The sequence below is a fragment of the Pagrus major genome, chromosome 11 (genome assembly GCF_040436345.1).
Source record: "Pagrus major chromosome 11, Pma_NU_1.0".
Classification (NCBI taxonomy): domain Eukaryota; kingdom Metazoa; phylum Chordata; class Actinopteri; order Spariformes; family Sparidae; genus Pagrus; species Pagrus major.
This window is the reverse complement of record NC_133225.1, coordinates 21,738,448-21,752,137: the sequence shown is the minus strand read 5'-3', so window position 1 is coordinate 21,752,137 and position 13,690 is coordinate 21,738,448. Positions and strand designations below refer to the sequence as shown.

Here is a 13,690-nt window from a genome sequence, read left to right as displayed (position 1 = left end):
AAGGAGTGAACCTCCCCCATCCTCACTTGTGAACGACTGAGCCCTTCGAGGACACCCCTTTCATACCCAATCAGGACACTATCGCCTGTTACCAATGAACCTGCTTACCTGTGTAATGTTCCGAACAGGTGTTTTTGGATCATTCCACAACTTTCCCAGTCTTTTGTTGCCCCTGTCCCAAATTGTTTGAGACGTGTTGTTGCCATCAAATTGTTGAATTTATGTTTTACGGTGTCCCTACTTTTTTGGAAAAGGAGGTTGTAATTTCCCTCGTCTTTGTACGTCATCTTGTCATTAGAGAATGAAGCTGCAAATTGAGAACCAGTCCCAGCTCCCAAATTGTCTGATCCATCAGAATCTTAATCCTCAGAGTTTATGAATTACGTTTACTGGTGCTGGCATCATCTATGCTGCTGAAACATGCAACAAGACGGTGTAGAGGAAGAAACAAAGTGTGGTTTCATTTCACAAAGAAAGCTGAAAATACTGCTAGTTGTGATGTCTGTAAAATTATCATTTCAAGTAAGGGCAATAAGCAATAAAACATCTTTCTATGGGGTTAGACACGGGGTTAAACGTACTTTATAAATCAGTCTCAATTTAATACTGATGCCTCTATATGACCTACATAAGCAAAGGAAACCATCAGTTTGACAATTGGGTGTAAGATAAGTCACAAAATTAAAACCATTATTTATGGCGGAGTGCTGAGGATGAATTGAGGGCTTTCACCACCGGAGGAAAGAAGCTGTTCTATAGTCTGGTGGTACGGCACCTCATTGCCATGCATTCTGCAAAGAGCTGTTTAAAAAGGAAAAATCAAAACAACATTGTGTCTGTGTTTCACTCACTTAAGAAACAAATGCACACAAAGCCAGATAAAGATCCTTATGACACAAGATGGTGGTGCTCGTGCAGCTTTTGTCGACAGGGGCAAGTGACTTGTAGCTGCTTTACGTACCAGGAATGCCGTGTACATAAGAGAGCCACCCCGTCCCAAAACAAGAAGAACATCTGTCACCAAGGGTAAACATGCTATATGTTATATGTGCAAAATATGTTATACTAACATTAGTATGACACAGGCAGGCTCTGCAGGCTTTTTCATTGACAAAGAAAACCATAATACAAATAATAATAATATACACTTTGCTTATATAGCACCTTTCAAAACAGATATTGTCATGTCCATGAGTAACACGCCCTATAGGAATGTGGAAAGGTATTATGGGTAGGGCGGAGGAAGTTTGTATTCATTAAATTCGCACTCAGCAAGAGACAGACGTGTCTATGTGTGGTCCATATTATTCAGATTCAATTCAGCAACCTCTGCTTAATTCAGTAGTAAAGTAGAGATACGACAGATATTACAAAGTACTTTGACAAAAAAGCAAAAGCAGGAAACAATATTACAGCATAAACACTCAACAGTTGAGCCAAACACAAGGAAGTTCAGTCTAAGATGAGTTAAAACAAGAAGGCAGAGCAGAAAATGTAAGAACACAAAAAGTCAATATGATTAACCATAAGTAAAAGGAATAAAAGTGATAAAACAGGCAAAATCACACAAAAAAGAGTAATGCAAAAAAAAAAGAATAAAATCGATAACGGATGGTAAGAAGACAAGATTAAAAATAAAGAAATAAAAGCAGCAAAGGACGTACCAGTAAACACGAAAGGAATAAAAACAACAGATAAATAGACTAAGAGCAGTTCAAGAAATAAAAATATAGAAATATGAAAAATCAATTTTAAAGGGTGACTTTTCCCTTTTTTCCCCCAAAGCGTTTTATATTCTGATTGCTGTCTGGATTAATCATTTACTTGTAGAATGTAACCTGAAGTAGGCTACATGAAGCCCTGAAGCTGCACACTCCGGTACAGTAGGTGGCGGCACGCACCTTTACACGTTGGTTTGCGATCCGCCAGTTAATTAGAGAAGAAGAAGAAGAAGCCTTTTTGTCTCAGCCCACCTGCTGCCCGCTACTCCCCAGGTGCACCTTGATTGAGCCTCTGTCAGGTGAACGTCAACGCGAATATGTTCAGGTATTTACTGCTGAATTTATTTCACTGTGTGCTTCATATTTTTGTGAACTTCTTTGAAAAAGATCATTATTCTATATGTAGCTTGCTGCATTTATAGGCAAGCCAGAGAGGTGAAAAAATCTAAATTAACAAACCAGGTGTCTCATGCCGACGCAGTTAAAAAAAGTAAAGGGAAGTGTGCTACCCAGACCCAGTGCTGTGCATGTGATAAATAGCGCAAGGGAGTCTGAGAACCGACGAAAAGAGCTTGTTTCCTGCACCAAATCCATACATAGAGGAGATTAATGAAGACACACTGATTGTGGACATAATTAGCTTTGTTGCTTTCAGCTGCAAGACTGTGGATGTTGCAAAAAAAAAAAAAAAAAAAAGTGATAGAATCAAGACCATTGTTGTGGCAGCTATAGAGATCCTGGGGTTTATAATTAGTATCATCCTTATGTTAATCCATGTCCTGAAATGGAATGCCAGAAGCTTAATTGCCAATCAAGTAAGAGTTCAAGAAAGTTGTGGCTGTTCTGAAAGTGGTACCTGATGTTATTGGCATACAAGAAACGTGGTTGAGACCACACTTTGACTTTGTCAAGACAGGATATAGTTCTGTACATACGCTGAAAATTTTAAGCGCAACACTTTTGTTTTTGCTCCCATTTTTCATGAGCTGAACTCAAAGATCTAAAACATTTTCTGTATACACAAAAGAACCATTTCTGTCAAATACTGTTCACAAATCTGTGTTAGTGAGCACTTCTCCTTTGCCAAGATAATCCATCCCACCTCACAGGTGTGGCATATCAAGATGCTGATTAGACAGCATGAATATTGCACAGGTGTGACTTAGGCTGGCCACAATAAAAGGCCACTCTGAAATGTGCAGTTTTGCTTTATTGGGGGGGGGGGTCAGAAAACCAGTCGGTATCGAGTTAGTACAGAAAATGTTTTAGATCTTTGAGTTCAGCTCATGAAAAATGGGAGCAAAAACAAAAGTGTTGCGTTTATATTTTTGCTCAGTGTATGACATATTTGGAAGGCAAGGTGGAGGATGTTTAACATTTATTAAGGACACTGTAGCTTCTAGAGGAATGAATGTATCAAATGAGTATGAACGCATAGTGACAGAAATGTGTAGTCCCATAGGAGATGTTAAAGTCGTCAATTTTTTACAACCCTTGCAAGCAATGAACAATGCAAATATTTCAGGAGATATCAGGAAGGGCAGACACAAGACACATTTGGTGTGGAGACTTCAATGCCCACTGTACTCTTCGGGGAGTCACATATCTTTTCAATCAAGGCCTGACACAGGCTGAAATAGCATTATGACTTGCTATTACAGATAATATACACATTAGTGTGCGTAATCTAAAAAGACGGTTAGCAAGGCTTAAGCTATATCGGCGGCGCAATCTAAGTGAGCCCGATGTTGTTGTTAACTACATAGCTGACCAGCTACGAGGTCCCAGGCATCTCCATAATCTCAGGCCTATCATATCGCCGTCATTATCTCGAGATCTCGAATTAATTATATCGTTATCTCGGGAAAACAAAGTTTCGTTATCTCGAGATCTCGAGAAAATTATCCCGTTATCTCGGGAAAACAGCAGTTGTTATTTCGAGATAATAACTCGAGATCTCGAGAAAACAAATGAAATTAACTCGTTATCACGGGAAAACGGAGGAAATAAAATGTATGAATGCATGGCCCTTTAGGGCTTCCGCAGTTAAGATTGATTGGACCTTGGAATTTAATTTTTAGGCTGTAAAAACCAAATGTAGAATTTTGTATTTCATAGCATGAATTATTTTTACATCAGCAACAAAACAAATTTCAAAAAGCTTGTGCACCTTTTTTTTAACCCAATAAATCAAGATGGGCCTAGTTGACTAGGGGCTAGTGCGCATGCATCTTAGTGCATGCATGCAGCCTGTGAGGAGTGTAAATAATGTACTCTTATCTGTTTAAGTGCATAGTTAACTGCTAATAAATGTATAGTCTATTTATTAATCTTAATAAACTGACAAAAATGTGTTTGTACTGCTATTATAAACAAGTATAAGAAACTCATCAGGCTTTAATCCACAATCTTCAGCTCATAGAGGGGTGTAGCAATGACTTATTTTTGTAGGCTAACCCGGAAGTTAGCATCGCCCTGGTTCCCTTGTCAAAAAGCTTCTGGGATTTCTGAATTGGATTTTGGAATATCGCCAAATATAAACTCTGCGACAAAAAAAGTTTATGATGCTTAGACTTTTTTTCAGCAAGATAATCTTCACAGATGAACACCACTTTTGTGATTTTCGAAGCGTAAATGAAATCTCTAGAAGTAAAAAGCTATTGTTAGGCTATGTAATGTACACTACATCGCGGTTGCATGACTTAAACGTCGACTAAGTGTCTTACTTCACAATTACTATTCACATTTTCATTAAATTGCTCAACCTACAAGTTGTAAAGTAAGAGTTGGAATATTTTGCAGCTAAAGTCGGCCTGTAAAGACAGACTAGTGTGTAGATTAGTCTCTGTGTTCGGTTTGACGTTTAATGTCATTTAAATTGTTCTTATTTTGCCACTTTTAAGACACGTGAGTGCTTTATTTTTTTAATTATTTGACATTTAATGATGTGTTTGTCGTTGAACAAAACGTGTAACTATCTTAAGCCTGACTTGAATTCAGAAAGAGCTGAGGAGGGAACTGAGGAGGGCTAAAGCCTTCTACAAGAAGGAAGAATCGACGGGAGAGTGCAGCAGAACGACCCCCGAGAGGTGTGGGCGGGGGTGAGAAACATCACAGGCATGAAAAGGGCAGGAGGATCTAAAGGAGGAGCTAAACCTGTTTTTTAACAGATTTGACTCACCACCTGTTGCCAGGCTTACACCCCCCTCCCCCTCCCGCACTGCCCACCTCTCTGCCGCATCACAAGACCCGGCATGACAGCTTCTGCGCCTCCCCTCCCAACACCACCACCCTCTCCCTCTCTCAGGTCTCTGTCCAGACCAGAGAGCAGTCATCCCCTCACCACATCCACAACTATCCAAACCCCCCCAACAACAACAACAACAACAACAACAACAACCCCAACCATCAAAGGACCAACAAGGCCAGAGGACCGGACAACATCAGCCCGAGGGTGCTCAAGGTCTGTGCAGAGCAGCTGGCAGGAGTGTTCACGCATCTTTTTGGCCTCTGCCTGAGGCTGAAAAAGGTGCTACAAAAAGGTGAAGACATCCTGCATTGTCCCAGTGCCAAAGAAGGGACGCCCCAGTGCTCCAAATGACTTCAGACCTGTGGCTCTAACGTCACATGTCATGAAAAGAGGAGGATGAGAGGAAAGCTGCAAGCTATAATGAACAGTCCCTCTCACCCTCTCTACGCTGAGCTGAGGCAACTCAGGAGCATGTTCAGCCACAGACTCATCCAACCACGTGCCTCAAAGTGCTTGGGGGGCTCTTTCATACCATCAGCGATCAGACTACACAACACCACCACCACAGCTCCCGACACCTCATTTCTCCACTGACTAAGGACACAACCATACACTTTATGTCACAAAGACTGACTGTTTTCTGTTCTGGTGTTTTTTATTATCTCAGGAACCCTGCACATCGCACATTGTTGTTATTTATTATCTCAGGAACCCTGCACATTTGCAAGGTCACTCTTATCATATATTGCTCAAGTTAGGTACATACAAGACAGTTACTGTATATAGTATGTTTATCTTTATTCTAAGAGTTTTTATTATATTTTCTATTCAAATTGTTATTTTATTCCTCAAATATTCTTTTATTATTGTCTCTATTTTTTGAGACTTACTCTTGTGCTGCTACTATTCCCCTCTGTTCTGCTGTGTTACCTGCAAATTTCTCCCAAGGGGATCAATAAAGGAACATCTTATCTTATAATCCTAATAAACATCTTATAAGGACCTATGAGGGCCTATTTACCCGCCTCTTACCTTTTTTAATATAAAGCGTTACCATTTTAAGTTTACCAAAGCCTTGCAGTGATCCAGAAGTCTCCAGTCACTTAAATCTGAGGCCCCTGCTAGATATTAAAATCACAAAGGAAAGAAAGTGCATCCACATTAACTTAAAAATGCACTCATTTGTCCAACAGCATTATTTTGTTTTCTCCTAATGTAGGTTACCTTTAATAATAACCAAGGTTTATTGACCTGAAGTACTTTTTAAGTCTGGAAGCCCTAAACGGTCATGGGTCAAATTAGTTATGTCCTCAGTTTTCCCGAAATGACAAGTTAAATTTGATTTGTTTTCCTGAGATGAGATAATTTTAACGAGATAATTTATTGTGAGGAAACAACTCCATAAGATTCATGAGAATGGACCATGACACACACTGCTCTGTGGGCTGGGTTTGGGAGTTTCAAAGTAAACCGTATGATTTCATATGAGGGTATTTACATTATGGCTACTGCAAGGAAAAGGTGTAACAATATTATTGTACTACATAGTGCTTGTTTCCACACATACCTTAGAGTGAGACACTTTAGGAACTAGCCAATCCTTTTTAATATTTGAATTTAATTCTGACCGATGTGTTGATGAAAAACTTGTTTTTTTTTGTTTTTTTCTCACTGCAGAGTATTAATGACGGGAAAAGCATCTTTCAGTTTCTTGTTGCTGTTGGGAACTGTTGGACTGATTACTTTCTTTTACCTTCATAAAGACCCTGAAGACGTCGAAAGCGTAGAATATGTGAGAAAAGATGACGGTCACAAGATGCCATCTTCCAAAAACAACTCCTATGTGTACTCCTGGAAAACATGTCAACAAAACACGTCTGCTGCCAACGTCACCGGCTTCAGCTCTCTTCCCGGTAATATAAAAGACTTTCTGTACTATCGACACTGTCGCCATTTCCCCATGCTTTTGGACATTCCTGACAAATGTGGAGGAGCTGAGAAATCAGCAGAAGTCTTCCTTCTTCTGGTCATCAAAAGCTCTCCTGTGAATTACGACCGCAGAGAGGTGCTGCGCAAAACCTGGGCTAAAGAGAGGTTACACAATGGTGTGTGGATCCGGAGGATCTTCATCTCAGGAACAATGGATTCTGGTTTTGAGAAAGAAAGACTGAACAAACTACTGGAGTTCGAGCAACGTGAGCACAATGATATCCTCCAGTGGGACTTTAGCGACACATTCTACAACCTCACCTTGAAGCAGATACTCTTCCTGGAATGGATGGAGAGAAACTGTCCAAACACTCGCTTCTTGTTCAATGGAGATGATGACGTCTTTGCCAACACAGGCAACATGGTTGAGTATCTCCAAAGCCTCAAGGACAATAATGGAAAAAAGCACCTCTTTGCTGGTCATCTCATGGAGGGTCTGGCGCCGATTAGAGAACCATGGAGTAAGTATTTTGTCCCAGTTCAGCTACATGAGTCAGAATTATATCCTCCCTACTTGAGTGGTGGGGGCTATCTGTTGTCTGGTTATTCAGCTTCGGTCATATACAGTATGTCCAAGTCCATCGCCATTCTACCCATTGATGATGTTTACATGGGGATGTGTCTGGCCAAAGCAGGACTCCGTCCCATGTCCCATATCGGTGTGAAGGTATTGGGAGTTTCCATCCCCTCCAGCACACTAGATGCATATGACTCTTGCTATTATCAGGACATTTTACTGGTACACAGGTTCCTTCCAGCTCAGATGTATCTCATGTGGCACAGATCACATGATCCTCGTGTCAGATGTCGCCCCTAGAAAAAGCTTTAACAGCACCAAACTTTAACTTACAGGTGATGACAGGACTTGCTGACACTATTATAAGGCTTTTTTTAATATTCTTGCCATGTCAGATATGTAAATTGGGTGGATAAAATATTCTGTAAGAGACACAGGCAGCGCTTTAGATTACAGCCTGCAATTGTAATGTAATTATTGGATATAGGTTAGCAATAAAATACATTACATTTGTAGTTATATAGTGTAGTAACAGGGTATGCAAGCTGTAAAATAAAGCAGTACCTAGTTACCAACATTTTTAAGGTAGGCAGATCACAAAGTAAAGTATGACGTTATTTGCAGGCTGTAATCTGAAGCGTTTTGAAACTAACCATCTTCTAACTTTGTAGTTGGCACCATCAAAAGTGGGGAAACAAGGTAAAATTAAAACAAGTTATTACTTTCCTGGTTGTTCTTGCTGCTTTCTTGGTATTGCTTCCTTGTAGTTGGGTCAATGTGAGAATCTCCTGTTTTTTCATACTGTTCGATATGATAGAGATTAGAGTGCCTCTGGATTTTATGTTTCCTGATTTGTTAATATGGATCCCAGCAGACTTCTTGAAAGGACCGCCCTACTCCTCCTGTGATTGGTTGGCTTTGTTTGTTGCGCTCTCTACACTTGATTCAAACTGTTAACTCAAACAGTAGCTCTAGCTCTTTCTGTTTTTCTTGCAGTTCTGATATGGCGGTAAATGAGCTGTAGTTTCCCTTCTGCTGTACCTCTCTGGGTCACTCATCCTCCCGGGCTTCACTGTCAAAGTGTCTCTAGGCTTGTGGCTCTTTGTCAGATTTTTTTTGTCGATGGGAAGAAGGCACCTATCAATTGAACTCCACCACCTTTCTCGCCTTGTCCTGTTAAAAATTTGAAAAATATAATTAGCGAGGATTACGTGGACCGTGGACCAAGGACCAAAAAGCCATTGATGCTTTGAAAACAATAAACGCAGAGCGGGTCTTACAAGAAGTCTGGTGGGATCCAAAATCATGCAAGGGAAAATGAAATTATGTCTCATTGGGATCATGAATAAATGTAAAGGATAGAGGTCCAGGTGAATGCTGTCTTCATTCTTAAACTCACTGATAATTTCCATACAAACCTTGTATCGGTGGAATATCTTTGGCCCCTGCTCCTAAATGTCCATACACGTGTAGGAAACATGGGCGTCAATTTAAACTTTGCCTTAAAATTCCCCAAATAAATAAACACTATCGATAGAAATGGCTTTTTCCACATTAGGTCTGTAGTAAAAATAAAAAGCTTCAAAGCTTCTTTAAAGGAAAATTGCCTTTTTTTTTATTTATTTTTTTTTTAGTAGGAAAAAAAAGATTTTGATTAAGATAATGAGGAAAAGGTACGCTTATATCAACAATAAAAATTCTCAAAATTCAGCTACTCCACCACTCATTGCACCTTTCTTTTTTTCTTTTGTCATTAAATGAACTTGAGGTGATTCCACCTTTTTTGGGGGATTTTTGTGGTCTAAAATGAACTTGGCAACACTGGGTGGAGTGACTCAGCTCTGTGGATAGGTGGCTCTGTGCAATATTAGTACAGTAGTGAATAGGAGCAAAGGGTGCGTGCGTAATGTTGAAGAAAAGTACATTTCAATTAAAATAATTGACCCCTTTTGTAGCCAAAAGTACAGAAGCCCTGAGGGGCAAATGAGATTTTTTTTTTTTTTTTCTGGTGATCCATGATTGATTGATTGATTGATTGATTTATTTTCATGTGTGGAACTGAGTGGGGAACAAAAACACTTGTTTCCATGGACCATGGAGGACCCGGACACCTGCTTGTAACCATGGAGACACACGTCTGTAACCATGGCCACACGTCTGTAACCATGGCCACACAGCTGTAACCATGGACACAACCATGGCGACACACCTGTAACCATGGCGACACACGTCTGTAACCATGAAGACAATGTACAAATCTGTGCAGTCCTGGCTGTATTGAACAGCATAAAGAGCAGAACTGTCTGCTCTGGATCTTTTTAGAGGTTTTGACAGAGGTCCAGTTTGGAGAGCCACAGGCTTTAAGTGCTCCCCTGATGTGCTTCTGTTCCTTCTCCTTCCCCTTTGTCCTTGTGGGCACTTTGTGTGGCGGGGGCGGGGGGCTGTGGTTATGGAAACACGTCTGTAACCATGGAGACACATCTGTAACCATGGAAATAATCTGTAACCATGATTCATAAATCTTATTTAGGACATGATTAGTCGTGCACTTCAGCCTCTTGTGGTCAAAATGAGTATTACAGAAACAAACACTTTGAAAAGTGAGCCTTCACTTCCTCTTGAAAATGTTTTCTTTTCTCCCTCGGTTCCACACACAGAAAGGCAACCAAGAGAGAAGGGGAAGGTCTCATTTTTCACGTCACGTTACAATCCGCTAACATATGGACAATACATGTAAATTGCTACAAATGGTTACATAGAGCCACTTTAATAAGCAAAACAAATCAGCATAGTAAACTTCAGTAATAAAAATGTAAAGTGTACAGTAACAAAGGTTACACTAGTAAAACAGCAGGTTCAGTTCAGTTTCCTTCATTTTCATGCTGATAATATTTGGGACTGACTTTTCAGTTAGACTCCTCAGTGTGGAACTGCTGCATTCTTTCTCGCCGCAATCTTGTTGAGCTTGTAGAGCAGGAAACAGAACTTGCTGCTGTGGTAGCCTAATTAAATCAGTGCAGACAGTCAGGTGAACATTGAAGGACTACTCACCAAGCGCTCACATTGATCCACCAATATGTTCAGGTATTTACTACTGAATTAATTTCATTATGTGCCACATGTTTCTATGAACTTCCTTCTTCAAACATATCACTATTCAACATTAAATCTATATTTTATACACATACTTTGATTTGAAACCAAGCTGAGGTGTTACTTGAAGATGATCTGGTTTGAAGGTCGGATTTAATTTTCAATCTGAAAACTTTAATTTTTTAATTAATCTTTTCATTCCCTTTTCCCTTGTAGAAACTATGTTATGTGCTTTTATTGTGTATTCTTCCTGACTACTGTACCCCCCTTTCTTTGGGAGTCAGTTGGTTGTGTCTTTCTTACCTGCAGCTGGTTAAAAAAGTGATTTCAATTAATATAACGAGGGAAAGGTACACTTATATTCATACTCAAAACTTGGCTACTCCACCAATCATTGCAATTTCCTTTTGTCATTAAAATTAAATGTTGTTAGAAGGTGATTATCCCACTCCTTAGCTACTTCTGTTAGCTGGAAAAAAAAACATTTGTCATAGAATGTTACAAATTAAGACTTTTTTGTCATCGTCCCACACAAGGAAACAAAAACCGTGAGACAAACTCCACTCCACTGGCAGTTGCCTACTTTGCATCTCACAGTTCACACTTCACTCATTTCATGTGGTGTGGTTGTGTGTCACAGGCTGTGGCTGTGGACCAAGTGCCAGTAAGTCATCAAACAGGTTCCATGAATGTTTTATTGTTCTCAACAGGTACAATAGGAATGTTAGTTTTTTTGATGGGGGTAAAAGATTCAACATTATACGACTAAAATTCTCTTTGGTCAAAGATTACACTACACTTAGCATTGAGCAAATTGAAAAAATCCTTTTGATACAAATACATTTAATACATCAATCGATCAATCCATTTTCTTCCTCTCAATGGGGGTCAGCACTTCTCTTCCTTGGCAATTCCAGAAAAGGAGAGATTCCAGTCCCCCTCCAGTCAAATTCCAGAAGCGTGGAGGTGAACCCAATTTTATCTTGCTACTACCGCTTCACCTCCTGCCTTCCTTTCCCACCAGAGAGGTGTCATTCCATGTCCCTAGGACCAGTTTGTGATGCCAGGGGTCAGGATGCCTCTGTCCTTGCCTTTGCCTGCCACCAAACATACATTGCACCTGTCCCTGATGCCAATCCCTGCAGGTGGTGGGCTCACATTAACACGCACTTTTAACTACTTAACCATTTAGAGACTAGTAGATTTATTTTCTAGCATGTAGGACAACCTATGTGGCACTGCATTGTGTTCTCTCCTTTTTAAGGCCCCCCTGGAGGACACTTAATCACACTTTCTCTGCTCACTTTTGACTGGGTGCACCAGGATGGGCTCCTAATGGTGTTGTGACTTTATCACAGTTGATAATTTTCAATAATAGTAAAGTTTTGAGTTTACCAAAGCCTTGTGGTGATCAGGACGTCTCCAAAAGTGCATCCACATTATCTTTAAAAAAAAATACATGCAATTCTCCATAAGCATTTAATGTGTCTTAAAAATAACCAAGGTTTATTTACCTGAAACCCTCAGTACTTTAGGAACTAAATACTCCGCAATATGTTACATTTATTTCTGACTAAGATGTGTTGATGAGAAAACTGATTTTTCTTTTTGCTGCAGAGATTTGATGATGAGAAAAGGAACTTTCTTGTTGCTGTTGGGAACTGGAGGATTTATTGTATTTTACCTCCATAAAGAGGTTGAAGACATCTTCAGGGTCCAATATGTGAGAAAAGATGATGGTCACATGATGCCATCCACCAAAAACAGCTCCTATGTGTACTCCTGGCCAAGATGTCAACAAAACAAGTCTGTGGCCAACGTCACAGGCTTCAACTCTCTTCCTCGTACTGTAAAAGACTTTCTGTACTATCGACACTGTCGCCATTTCCCCATGCTTTTGGACATTCCTGACAAATGTGGAGGAGCTGAGAAATCAGCAGAAGTCTTCCTTCTTCTGGTCATTAAAAGCTCTCCTGTGAATTACGACCGCAGAGAGGTGCTGCGCAAAACCTGGGCTAAAGAAAGGTTACACAATGGTGTGTGGATCCAGAGGATCTTCATCTCAGGAACAATGGATTCTGGTTTTGAGAAAGAAAGACTGAACAAACTACTGGAGTTCGAGCAACGTGAGCACAACGATATCCTCCAGTGGGACTTTAGTGACACATTCTACAACCTCACCTTGAAGCAGATACTCTTCCTGGAATGGATGGAGAGAAACTGTCCAAACGCTTCCTTCCTGCTCTTTGGGGATGATGATGTCTTTGCCAACACAGACAACATGGTCGAGTATCTCCAGAGCCTCAAGGACAATAATGGAAGGAAGCATCTCTTTACTGGCCGTCTAAGGCAAGATACAGGGCCAATTAGATCATCTAGGAGCAAGTATTTTATCCCAGTTCAGGTATATAAGTCAGAATCATATCCCTCCTACTGTGGTGGTGGGGGCTATCTGTTGTCTGGTTATACAGCTTCGGTCATATACAGTATGTCTCAGTCCATCACCATTCTTCCCATTGATGATGTTTACATGGGGATGTGTCTGGCCAAAGCAGGGCTCGGTCCTGTTTCCCACAAGGGTGTGAAGATAGCAGGACTGCGCCTTCCCTCCACACTAGATAGATACGACCCTTGCTTTTATAAATACATTTTAGTCGCACACAGATTCCTTCCAGCTCAAATAGATCTTATGTGGCACAAATTACATGATCCCAATCTTAAATGTGGCGTGATGAAATGGTTTATTAGCTTACTTGTGCTGTATACCTAATACCTTATCAAAAGGGTAAAGCACTCAGGCTGCTTTTGAAGAAAAAAATCAATCCTTTGTTAATGACAGTAATGTTGTTGGTTGGTTGTTATTGGTTACAATCAGAAGAACAATGTACACAAGTGTTATAATGTGTGTCATGGTCAGTGGATTACAAATACAAAATGGTAGATCCTGACTTTAAGTGGACATATGCCTTTTGGAGTTTTATACAGTGGGCTTTAAGGTCAAAGCACAACAACACCTGAGTGTGTTTTATGAAATGTTGTGTTTTGAACTTCAGGGCCACCGTAGATTTCTCTTTTCTTTAGTGTGTTGTGTACGTTTTTGTGCATGTATAACATCTGAAT

The 13,690-nt window shown here is 40.2% G+C and overlaps 2 protein-coding genes across 2 annotated transcripts; both read left to right on the top strand.

Moving 5' to 3' along the window:
• Positions 1-1,989: 1,989 nt before the first annotated feature.
• On the top strand, positions 1,990-7,876 carry LOC141004796 (N-acetyllactosaminide beta-1,3-N-acetylglucosaminyltransferase 3-like). Its single transcript, XM_073476460.1, has 2 exons — positions 1,990-2,046; positions 6,649-7,876. Exons 1-2 carry the CDS (start codon positions 2,039-2,041, stop codon positions 7,775-7,777), a joined length of 1,137 nt encoding a protein of 378 aa, XP_073332561.1. The 5' UTR covers positions 1,990-2,038; the 3' UTR covers positions 7,778-7,876.
• On the top strand, positions 7,346-13,416 carry LOC141004795 (N-acetyllactosaminide beta-1,3-N-acetylglucosaminyltransferase 3-like). The gene is made up of 2 exons (XM_073476459.1): positions 7,346-7,421; positions 12,188-13,416. Exons 1-2 carry the CDS (start codon positions 7,417-7,419, stop codon positions 13,338-13,340), a joined length of 1,158 nt encoding a protein of 385 aa, XP_073332560.1. The 5' UTR covers positions 7,346-7,416; the 3' UTR covers positions 13,341-13,416.
• Positions 13,417-13,690: the final 274 nt, after the last annotated feature.